Source organism: Ruditapes philippinarum, unplaced genomic scaffold (genome assembly GCF_026571515.1).
Source record: "Ruditapes philippinarum isolate M1 unplaced genomic scaffold, ASM2657151v2 ctg496_1_1_1_1, whole genome shotgun sequence".
NCBI classification, from domain to species: domain Eukaryota; kingdom Metazoa; phylum Mollusca; class Bivalvia; order Venerida; family Veneridae; genus Ruditapes; species Ruditapes philippinarum.
In genome coordinates this window covers 61,483-73,989 of record NW_026858812.1, presented here as the reverse complement: position 1 = coordinate 73,989, position 12,507 = coordinate 61,483, and the positions used below count along the sequence as shown (strand labels likewise).

Here is a 12,507-nt window from a genome sequence, read left to right as displayed (position 1 = left end):
AACATTGTACTTACACTTTATGCACAGAGATATGCCTACTATTGATAAGTCTGTATGACAGTATGCAGATTACATAATTTTGTATATGATTTTGAAATGGGAACCATATATAAATAAACATGCAATGGTTTGGTAAAAGGATATATGTTTAAAAAGCGTTTTTTTGGATGTAAATACATAATATGATAATGAATGGGAAATTAATGCATAATCAATAAGAAAAAAATTTTTTTTAGAATTGTCAGCAATTAATTTTGATCTTCAATCTTTATGTTATAGTTGCAGTAATGTCCACATAGATTATCAAAGTGACAGTGTAACAGCAGTGAAGAATACATGTATAAATGTTATAGGTGGTATGGCCTCATTATGTTAAGATGGTTTATCAAGAACTATATGACAATGGTGTCTTGATAGAAATATTTTCATTTCTGATTCTTTTGTAGCTGGGAAAGAAAATACTACAGCAGATTGTTTTTCAAGAAATATTTTTGATAGCACTAAATGGAAGCTTAAATCTGTAATTTTTAATAGGCTGTGTAAGCATTTCTTTTTGCCTGATATTGATTTGATTGCCTCTAGAATAAATAAGTTATTAAGTAATTTTGTACATTGGTTTCAAGAGCCAGGGGCTTTTTTCTATGATGACCTTGCAAGATCAAGGCGATGTTCTTGCAATATATTTTTCCACCCTTTATCCCATTGGTAAATTTATAAACAAAGTTAATGAAGATAAGGTTGAGAAAGCTCTTTTAATTTGACCTTTTTTGGAAATCCCAACCCTGGTTTCCTTTAGTGTTCACAGTGTGATTACTTTTCCTGTCATGTTGCCACAATACAAAGATGTACTGACATTGGCTTACAGCGGATCTCCCCATCCTCTAGGAAAGTCATTTAATTTGATTTGTGTTATTATCTCAGGAAATCATTTATCAATAGAAAAATTTCGCCAGAAGCTGTTGAGGTCATCTTACAGGCATAGAGACCAGGAACAAGAAAAGAATATGGTTTGGCATGGTAGGGATGGTATATTTGGTGTATTAAACAATATAAAAATCCCTTTTGCACAGTAGTGAACTATTTGTTTTCATTATATCGTGATAAAAAAATCTTATTCTGTTTTGAATACCCGTAAAACTAAGCTTTTACAGACTCTATCCTTATTTGATAATTCCTGTTTCCATTGAAATCCCCTTGCATCTAAGCATAAGTTTACATGGGATGTATCAGTGGTTTTGAAATTTTTAAAGTCACTTTTCCCTTAAGAAACTTTATCTTTGAAATTGTTAACTTTTAAGGTTGTAGCCTTAATTCCTAGAGCCCAGACTATGGTTTCCTTGAATTTTGATAATTGTTGTTATACAGATTCTGAAGTTATCTTTTTCTTTCCAGGTTTGTTAAAACACCTAGATCAGGTAGATATAATGTTCTTATTTTTTCTTTAAGTTTCGAACATTTCAAGGAAGAATCATTATGTGTTATGCATACATTATTGTATTATATTAAGGTAACTAAGGTACTTAGATACTCGAGACAGCTGTTAATATCTAATGTTACTTTAGAGAAGGTAACAACTAGCATTGTACCTAGATGGTTGAAATATGTGCTTGGATACTGGAGTTTTTAAGGCACACTCCTTCAAATCAACCTCTGTATCAGCAGCATATAGAAAGTGTTCTCTTAACTCTAATTTGGATACTGTAGACTTGAAGTCAGATAGTTATTTTAATAAACTCTATTGTAGATCGGTACTTGAAAATAGGGACATGTCTTTTGCACAGCCAGTTTAGTCTTGATACTTTTTGTTTTTGAAAATTCTGCTTTTCTTTGATAGATATTAAAGTGAATGTAGAGGTATTAGTATATTGAATATGTCTTAATAAATTTGCTTTTGTGAGGGAATATTGTTTGAACAGTTTTATCCTTTGATGAGATGAGTATATAGTTATATTCATGTTTCCCATTGCCGAGAGTTAAGGCTTTGTTGACAAAACATTTAAAGATGCTAAGTACACATGTAAAGCCGAAGGCTTTTGCGAAAATATTGTGCCCTCATGGTAATGGATGAGGGGCATAATTGGAGTAAAAGCCGGAGGCTGAGCATGTATACTCCCTCCCTTTTTGCGTTATATATATTTTCTTGTACCCTACCCTTTATGTATATTCGTCAACAAAGTTATACTTTAAACTATGACAATCAGCTTGTTTACACTTCCGGGGAAAGGAACGGCCACATAATTGGGGTTTCCTGTTTCATTTGAGTGCGTCTCACGTAACTATTGTCGCAACTATCATGCTAAGTATACATGCTCAGCCTCCGGCTTTTACTCCAATAATGCCCCTCATCCATCAACAGGGCTTAGATGAGGGCACATTTTTCCCAGTGATCATTTTATGTATAGGTTTTAAAAAGATATTTTATCACAATTTTTAATTGATAAATACTTACTAATTTCCAATAACAGTACTTTTATCGAAATTTTGCGTTCCTGGTATTCTCTTCAATTCCTGATGTTGTGCGACAGAAAATCCAAAATAACTATTATCCGGTCCTTCTTTAACCACTGGAATAACAGTGTCTAAATTAAATCCTAAAACTGTCACTAAATGTATACATAAGATTCCACAGGTGTGTAATAAATTTTTCTTGGGACACTCCGCCATTATCTGTTTGGTGACAATTTAGTGTCGCATCTGTTCACAAGCAAAAATAAAATCAATTCTTAGCTACACATAAAATATATTTCAAGCATATATGTACAAAAAATATGCAATAATTCTTCTTTCATAGATTTAAATTGAGGATACAATCGCAATTGCATTGCGTTCAATGACACTACACGCTCCTGTAAAATATGTGTTTAGCAAGAGTTGTTTCTCTTTGACAATATCGCAGAGGGCGTCAACTAAGTTTTTTACTTCCGGGGAAAACACACTTTAAATACATTGAATATTTTGCAAAAAGAATTTGAACAAAATGTTATCAAACTTAGTTAAAGTACACCAAGCCAAACAGTCGAAGAAAAAAGAGAGACAAGGTACATTGTCACATGTTTTAGCGAGTTCAAATTTATCATATTAGATCGCAGGGGCTTCTGTCATTTTTTTCTTTTCCCATTATATATATAAATAACAAAGGATACAACTCAAAATTACTCAATTTATGAAAAAGTAAATAGAAAGCAGTAGATGACAGTTTTTTTTTCTTTTGATTGTTGGACATTCATGAAAGAACCGATAATTAAAAAAAATGACCCACTTTGATACATGGACTAGATATCATAAAAAATAACCTTTCATCTTTCAGTCTTGCACACGTTCGTAAAATTTCGGGTTTTTTTTTAAATTACAAGTGTAAAACGATATCTAATGCAAACGTATGCTCATATAAAAGTTTTATCATGTAATCGGTTAAATATCAATCATCCACCACCATCAATGATGCAATCTTTCACTTCTGGTACAAGTTTAAACAATTTGTGTTTTTGTTTTGATAATTTCTATCCTCTTCTTCCATTCTAAATAGTGTCCGTATGTTCCATGCGTAAACCCAACTTCTATTAGTGACTGTTAATTTCATTTACTAATAAATAATAATAATAATAATAATCCGGATAATAACGGCGTGTAGCCGCGTCGAATAGCATTTTTTCATCAGCCAATGAAAATATTCGGAACATAAACACAAATGCATAATGGACGACAATTTGACAACCAATGTAACTATTGAAATTTTAGTTATTTCCTGCAATGTTATTGGTTTTTATGAACATTTTGTAGTAGAACTTAGGAATATTAAATTCTATTATAACTTTGATGGAATAGAGGATATTTTATACAGTTTACACGTGGAATGCATTTTTACGAACCGTGCTGGTAATGCGAGGCCACGACTTGTATCCCTTGTTTATATTATATTAAATAAAATAAGAACATATTTTCCTGTGTGTTATATATAAATGTCCGTTAGATATCTTTATCGTTAGACAAATATAAAGTTGATGCGAAAAAATATCTCATCTCAAAGAATATAGTTAAAAAGGTTTATCTCTTACCAATTTCTTCCATGACTTTTCTTATCCAAATCTTTTCGATACTTCATATTTTATCAACCATTAAAATTGTCTGTATATTTTTTTGTAACTGCACATATCATCACATGCAGCTTAAGGTTTAGACTATGTTTGTATTCTATACTGAATGAGTGTGGATTGTGGGCTGAAAAAATACAGGGACACTGTCCAAGGGTATCTGGACGTTACATCTCCTGGCCTTTTTGGCTACTTTTTATATAGTATTGTATACTGTAAGGATTAATCAGTATACATGTTCGACATACCTAAGTTGTTACACCTGGATTGGATTATATTGAGTGAAAATTGAGATAACTCAATACAAATGTATCATATTTGCATGATATACGTACTTTGAGAGAATATTTGTTGAAAGCATATTTTTGAAATTAATAATTAGGAAATGTTATTATAAAATGACGTTCTTGTTCAAATAAAATATAACAAATATGCATCAATGTATGATTTTTTATTTAATTAAATATTTTGGTAAACATTTTTCACAGGTAGTAAATATAGCTATAAGATTAAATGTATCTCATTTATTTGAAATAATGAAAATAAATTTAATAAGTCATTGGTAATGTTTGGAACGATTTGCAAGACGAATCATTTACAATAATATACTATTTAGTATAATAGTAGTACATCACTCTGAAAGTCTGGCAAAATTCAAGCTCTTACCTTCTCTACAAATGTCAATTAAAGGAGAAGAATTTCATACGACACGTTGTCTTTTCATTCTAATCCTGTTTTTAAGAATATTTATATAATTGCTATGTGTGCATTGTAAATTGTAACATGAATATATAGTCTGAGAAATAAAATATGTTTAAACTAATCAAATCTTCCGCTTTTTTAGAATTAAGTTTCACTTATCAATGCTTAATATTAAATATCCTTACGCACACCACAGACCAGCGTTTTGTTTCTGGCTTTACACCACAAAATGTTTTATCTCTCTTCCAGACTTAGTCCATTGGGGGTAGATCGTCAAGCCACTAAGGATTATTAAAAGTTGCAATACAATAGGACGTATATAAATATTTTATACATTTATTATAAACAGTCATTGAACATTAGTGTGTGTACAAAGTAAAAGCAGTCTGACAATCTGTTAGGATGAGATATGTTCGATATGGTTAACATGGTTAACCACCCTAAGACTCCTCAACCCATGCCACTTAGACCCCTAATACATTTAAAACCCTTTGATTGACAGGACATTTCAACTCCTTATTCTATTATGTACATAAAGACGTAGCTTCAGAAAAAACGATTTGTATGACAACGTTAATTTAGTAAAAAGTAATTTTGTTTCTAATTTTTTTGATAATTATTGATAATATGAAACATTTATTGAACTATAAATGAAATATTTGTTATGTATAATCATTCTTCAGGTTAAGTATTTTATATAAGAATCAGAAAAACATGCATAACATTTAAACAGAAAATATATTACCGGTATGCATTAATTTTATGAATGCATATGAGCCGTGACATGGCATTTCCAACATAGTGATCGTAGAAACGTGCTATACGACGCGCACTTTTTCAATCAAAATTGTGCAGTTTTTAAACAGTGAGCGCATCAGTTGAATGTAAACAACTATAATAATAAACATTTTCACCGCATGATGACCACTTTCCGCAATTTAAAGATATAGCTAGAAATTACTCATTTTTACAGCGTAAAGATAAAGTAAAAACTGCTCATATGAACTTGTTTTGCTCACCTTAAAACCCTGAAAAAACACTTGCTAAATCGTAGTTTAAGTACCAAAAAAGATAATAACAAGGAAAATATAAGTTCACAAAACTAATTTCATCTATTCAAACGACACTTGACATATTGTCCTTTCAACAGAAAACACTTTCAGGACTCACTTACTTTAAATAATACAATAACAATAACATGTATTCGTTTGATTGTTATCTTATTTCCAGTGTCAAGATGTTTTTCAAGTATTTCTCTTTATTGTAACATGTCGGGGGCTGATATGAATATAAATTTGCATAAACACTTTAATGTAAATATAACAAGGACTATATCACATCATATGGATACTAGTGTTTTATATAACAGACACTCCAAACAAGAGTATATAATTAAGTGAAGTGAAATGGTGCGTAAGACGCTTAAAATTGTTGAAATCGCGTACCATGGTCCTGCTTTATATCAAATTGAAGGGAAATTCCCTTCAAATTACATCATTAAACATAAAGTAAGCAGAATGCCTCAAGATCCATACTCATTTTAACAACAATAAGGAAATTATATATAAAAGTAAAATAGTTTGAAGTGTACAAAGGAAGTAAATTACACATTGCATATGGCACTTAAAATCCACGTAAATTACGGTACCAAACAAATTCAAAATAGGCAAAATAGTCCCTACTACATTTGTGACGCAGTAGACACGTGGTGATATATTATTATGTCAATATTATGCGTTGTTATTTTAGATGCACTCTGTCAATCCGTTGTAAAAGTTTATGTTAATAAGTGAAAGTCTGGTTTTTTATTTCGTGCGATAAAACCGTTATCATTCAGAGTTTATCACTCATAACGTTGTAAACAAAGATTTGTCGAACTTTTTTGTGGCCTACGTATTATTTCATGATTCCTTAAATGACCTAAAATTGCATTGTGTATCTTGTTCTTTAAAGCATATTTCTTGATTCAAAGACAATAACTGCGATAAAATAATAAACAATTTTCACCGCAATGATAACTCTAAATAATAAATAAATAAATAAATTTTGGATTCTGCAAATTACAAGAGACTATACAGATATGTTTACTTTATCTATAACTTCATTAGAAGAAAATTATCAATTCAAAAAATTATTATACCGCTGGAAAAAAAATTTACGAAAGCCTAATAGTGTCAAATGAAATAAAAAATAAAAATACAAAGGCGTAATAACGCGAATAAAGGCGTTATAACGCGAATCAAAAGGCGTAATTACGCAAATCAAAAGGCGTAATAACGCGAAAAAAAGGCGTAGCAACGCAAATAAAGGCGTAGCAACGCGAATAAAGGCGTTATAACGCGAATCAAAAGGCGTAATAACGCGAATCAAAAGGCGTAGCAACGCGAATAAAGGCGTAATAACGCGAATCAAAAGGCGTAATAACGCGAATAAAGGCGTTATAACGCGAAATGAAAGGCGTAATAACGCAAATCAAAAGGCGTAGTAACGCGAATAAAGGCGTTGTAACGCGAACCAAAAGGCGTACTAACGCCAATTAAAACGAATTATAATGCCAATTTAATACCATATTTATACTAATCAAATGGCCTGGTAACGTAAGAAAGCAAGACCAATATTGATCTGAATTTATTCCCAAGATATAAACTCGTATAGAATAAAATAATATATATTTACAATAACTAACATTCCATTTGCGCAGTAATAATGCAAACTTTTTGTCATAAACTAATGAAGACTCTTTAATATTTGCCAATTTAAGGTGTCTGGGTGCCTTATAGGTCCATTGGACTGGACGTAAATACAGTTAATCTGAATTCACATGTATCATATATTGCTTTTACACATGTCACTATAGTAAATGAATTTCTTTTCTTTTCTTTTCTTATCTTATCTTATCTTATCTTATCTTATCTTATCTTATCTTATATGTGCGTCATATGTTCAATTATCTTCGGATATATCCTATTTGATTACCTTATAACATCTAGTATCTTCTAATTATGTGAATGCCATTCCTAATTAAGCTATAGGTAATATGCTATAGGTAACAAGATTTGGGAAAACGTAAGGTATAAGTTAGTCACATTAGGGTGATTATTGATAAGTATGTTTAAATGGGGGATAGTGTTTCAGTAAAGTCACAATAATAGGAGACATTCCCTTCTTTGTCTATGTAGAAAAGTATCTATAGTTGGGTGAAAGTTAACCTTTAATCTGACGAAAGCATTTCCTAATAAAAGATTCAAAAAATCAGACTGTTGCCTTAGGACGTATCCGTACAGAATTAAAACGTACGTCTTGATCGATTTATTTAGATCAAATTGTTCTTCCTATCTTACATTACTAGGCCACGGTTTGGAATTTATATGGTATTAAATTAGCGTTATAACGCCTTTTGTTTTGCGTTATTATGCCTTTTGGTTCGCGTTATTACGCCTTTTGATTCGCGTTATAACGCCTTTATTCACGTTATTACGCCTTTTGATTCGCGTTATAACGCCTTTATTCGCGTTAGTACGCCTTTTGATTCGCGTTATAACGCCTTTATTCGCGTAATTACGCCTTTTGATTCGCGTTAAAACGCGAATAAAGGCGTTACTACGCCTTTTGATTCGCGTTATAACGCCTTTATTCGCGTTAGTACGCCTTTTGATTCGCGTTATAACGCTTTAATTCGCGTAATTACGCCTTTTGTTTCGCGTTATAACGCGAATAAAGGCGTTACTACGCCTTTTGTTTCGCGTTATTACGCCTTTTGATTCGCGTTATAACGCGAATAAAGGCGTTATTACGCCTTTTGTTTCGCGTTATAACGCGAATAAAGGTGTTACTACGCCTTTTGATTCGCGTTGCTACGCCTTTTTTCGCGTTATTACGCCTTTTTATTCCCGTTATAACGCCTTTATTCGCGTTATTACGCCTTTTGATTCGCGTTATAACGCGAATAAAGGCGTTACTACGCCTTTTGTTTCGCGTTATAACGCCTTTATTCGCGTAATTATGCCTTTTGATTCGCGTTATAACGCCTTTATTCGCGTTAGTACGCCTTTTGATTCGCGTAATTACGCCTTTGGATTCTCGTTATAACGCGAAACAATAGGCGTAATTACACGAATCAAAAGGCGTACTAACGCGAATAAATGCGTTATAACGCGAATCAAAAGGCGTAATAACGCGAACCAAAAGGCGTAATAACGCAAAACAAAAGGCGTTATAACGCTAATTTAATACCATATAAATTCCAAACAGTGGCCTATTAATGTATGGAAGGAAGAACAATGTTGATTTAAATGAATTGATCTAGATGTACGTTTTATTATATGCCCGAAAGAATTTCGGGCATATTATGTTATACCCCCTGGCGTCCGTACGTGCGTCCGTCCGTCTGTATGTCTGTCTGTCCGTCCGTCCGTAAGCAATTTGGTTTCGGGAGCATTACTTAAGTTCCATTTGGCCCACAATATTCAAACTTCATAGGAGGATTGTTATTTCAAGGAGGTAACACTTTATAACCTATAAGTCACCAAGTCATCTTATATTGGCAAATATTAAAGAGTCTTTATTAGTTTATGACAAATAGTTTGCATAATTACTGTGCAAATGGAATGAAAGTTATTGTAAATGTATATTGTATTATTGTATACGAGTTTATATCTTGAGCAATAAATTCAGATCAATATTGGTCTTCCTTTCTCGCAAATTTGATTAGTATAAATATGGTATTAAATTGGCATTATAATGTGTTTTAATTTGAGTTATTACGCCTTTTGGTTCGCGTTACTACGCCTTTATTCGCGTTACTACGCCTTTTGATTTGCGTTATTACGCCTTTTTATTTGCGTTATAACGCCTTTATTCGCGTTACTACGCCTATTGATTCGCGTTATAACGCGAATAAAGGCGTTACTACGCCTTTTGATTCGCGATATAACGCCTTTATTCGCGTTATTACGCCTTTTGATTCGCGTTGCTACGCCTTTATTCGCGTTGCTACGCCTTTATTCGCGTTATTACGCCTTTTGATTCGCGTTGCTACGCCTTTATTCGCGTTCTTACGCCTTTTGATTTGCGTAATAATGCCTTTATTCGCGTTATAACGCCTTTGCATTTTTATTTTTTATTTCATTTGACACTATTAGGCTTTCGTAAAAATGTATCATGTGACAAAAAATGTATCATGTAAAATTGTCTCTAATTATCTGTTTATGGCAATTCTGATTATGGTTTATTCAACCGAACATGAAGCAGTGAAATATCCAGAATGAACATGGTTTGGCTGGAAAACATTCTGAAACAATAATTACAAATTGCTGCTATGTGTTCAGGGTTCAATATTTTGATATACGTTTAACAGATTTGCAACTTTTCCTTATTCCATATTTAAGCCTACAGTATGCAATGAACTGTATGGGATAAAAGTCCATATAAGTCTCTTGTCGTCAAAATGCAATATCATTGTTTCGTTATTTATCACATACCATTGCCGAATTTGCGACTCCCTAAAAACGGTATTGTATAAAGACGCGCTAAATGTTACCTTTACACTTTAGCCGCGTCAATGAAAAAAAATTCACTTAAATTTGGATATGTGTGAAAAAAAGAATATTACATTAGTGTAGGTTCATTACTGAATATATTGAACTCGTTGAATAAAATAATGTTTTGCTCGCAAGAGGCTCGCATAATATAATTTTATTCAACTCGTTCAATAAATCAAGTATTGAACCTACACTCATGCAATATCCTCTATATCTTCAATAAACGTCGTCAGAATTTAGCACTAAAGACAAGGTGATGTAACTGAGGACAATTCTAGATGGTGACGAACAATTGTTGACAATCTTACTGCGTGAGCTAATGAAGGAAAGCCAAATATATTACCGCCACATAGCGTACTAACGTACTTGTATAGCTCTATTTGTCCGACCATGCAACAAGTCGATACATCAACTTTAGATGGCTTACGTTTGATATGGTACTCTTGAACAAAGTTTGTGTAATAGAGTCGTTATAAAAAATGTGAGCTACATTGTCAATAATTTCAATATTAAATTTTGCATGCGTTTTGGGTACGAAGATACATTTATACATATAGGAGTATATGTCAAGAAAAACGATGATTCAGTTTAATCCTCGTGACGTTGCATTTTTAATGACGTCTCACTGACGCCAAATAAAACGACGTCGCCAATAATGATCATCAGGTTTTCATTGTTCAAAAATAATAAAATTTATCTTGAATGATTCAGAAAAGAAAGCATTTTAAGAATCTTTGGGGAAAAAAAAGAGTAAAATTTCAAATGTATCCACTATGTTGGAAATGTCATGTCACGGCTCAATTATCATAGACTACATGTAAAAACATTATACATTATACATTGTATACGAGCTTCTTTTAAATTTAAAGAAATTTCAGTCCTTTGGTAATTCACACTTTTGTCAGCAAATATTGCCATTATTCAACGTGCACTTGTTTAGTTTCCGTATATCGAGCTCCTAACATCAAAAAATCTAAGGCATATATTGGTTCTTTGAATACTCTATTTTAATTAGTGAAAGAACATATAATTAAAACTATTTATTATTGTTTAATTTTGTTTCAGATGTAGATTTTGTCTTTTGTTTTGATTTCTTCATTCTAAGTGTTATTACAATGTTATTTATTTTTATTGTTGTTGTTGTTGCTGCTGCTGCTGCTCCTATTTTTTCTCACTTATCTCATTTGATTGTCGGTTATTCAGTCTTTAGTACTTGAGTACTTGAGCAAGTTAGTATATGCTTCGTACTATTTTTGTTTATTATTCTGAGTGCACCAAATATATTGTGAGTTATAATTGTAATACTGTTTCATACCTAAATTAAGGCTTTTAATAAACCAAAACAATGGTCTTCATTTTTTATATATGATTTTACGATTTTTTTTTATCTTTTATTAGCTCACCAGAAGCCAATGAGCTATTAGTATCAAAATGGATGGTCCGGTGTTCGTCGTCATGCGTCAACAATCGTCTTCTTCTCTGAAATTGCTGGGTAGATTTACCTCAAATTTGTCGCATCCTCGTGACAGTCACATTTAAATTTGCTCCTGTCATTTCAGTTGGCCCCTATAAGGGGTCAACAGAGCTAAAAATAGAAACACTTTTAAACATCTTCTACTACCAAATTAAAAGATGGATGATCACAAAACTTTGTCTGAAGCATTCTTAGGTAGTCTCCAATCGAATTGGCTCATATTGATTTGATTGGGCCCTTTTAGGGACCGCTAAAGCTAAAAATAGAGAAATAAAACTTTAATCGTATTCTTCTACTGAACTAATGGGTGGATGATCACCAAACTTTGTTTGAAGCACACTTAGATAGCTTTTTATCAAGTTTGCTCTTATTAAGTTGATTGGCCCCTTTTAAGGGCAGCTATAGCTAAAATATATAAAAACCTTAAAACATTTTTTGTACTGAACTAATCGATGGATTATCACTAAACTTTGTCTGTAGCATTCTTAGATGGTCTGTTATCAAATTTGTTCAAATTAATTTGCTTGGCCCCTTTTCGGGGCCTCGATCTAGAGCTAAAAATAGAAAAAAACATTTTAACAGCTTCTACTACTGAACTAATTGATGGATGATCACCACACTTTGTCTGTAGCATTATAAGGTAGTCTTTTATCAAATTTCCTCATATGAATTTGATTGGCCCCTTTTAGGTGCCGCTAAA

At 32.3% G+C, this 12,507-nt stretch overlaps 1 protein-coding gene across 1 annotated transcript in view; it reads right to left on the bottom strand.

Moving 5' to 3' along the window:
- LOC132754345 (integrin alpha-6-like) overlaps positions 1 to 5,950 on the bottom strand; it is a 77,618-nt gene extending 71,668 nt beyond the window's left edge. Inside the window, exons 1-2 of the mRNA XM_060744963.1 lie at positions 5,813 to 5,950; positions 2,450 to 2,694 (exon numbers count right to left, since the gene is read on the bottom strand). Of these exons, the coding sequence (XP_060600946.1) occupies positions 2,450 to 2,664 (215 nt within the window). The 5' untranslated portion in view covers positions 2,665 to 2,694; positions 5,813 to 5,950. The remainder of the gene's footprint in view (positions 1 to 2,449; positions 2,695 to 5,812) is intronic.
- Positions 5,951 to 12,507: the final 6,557 nt, after the last annotated feature.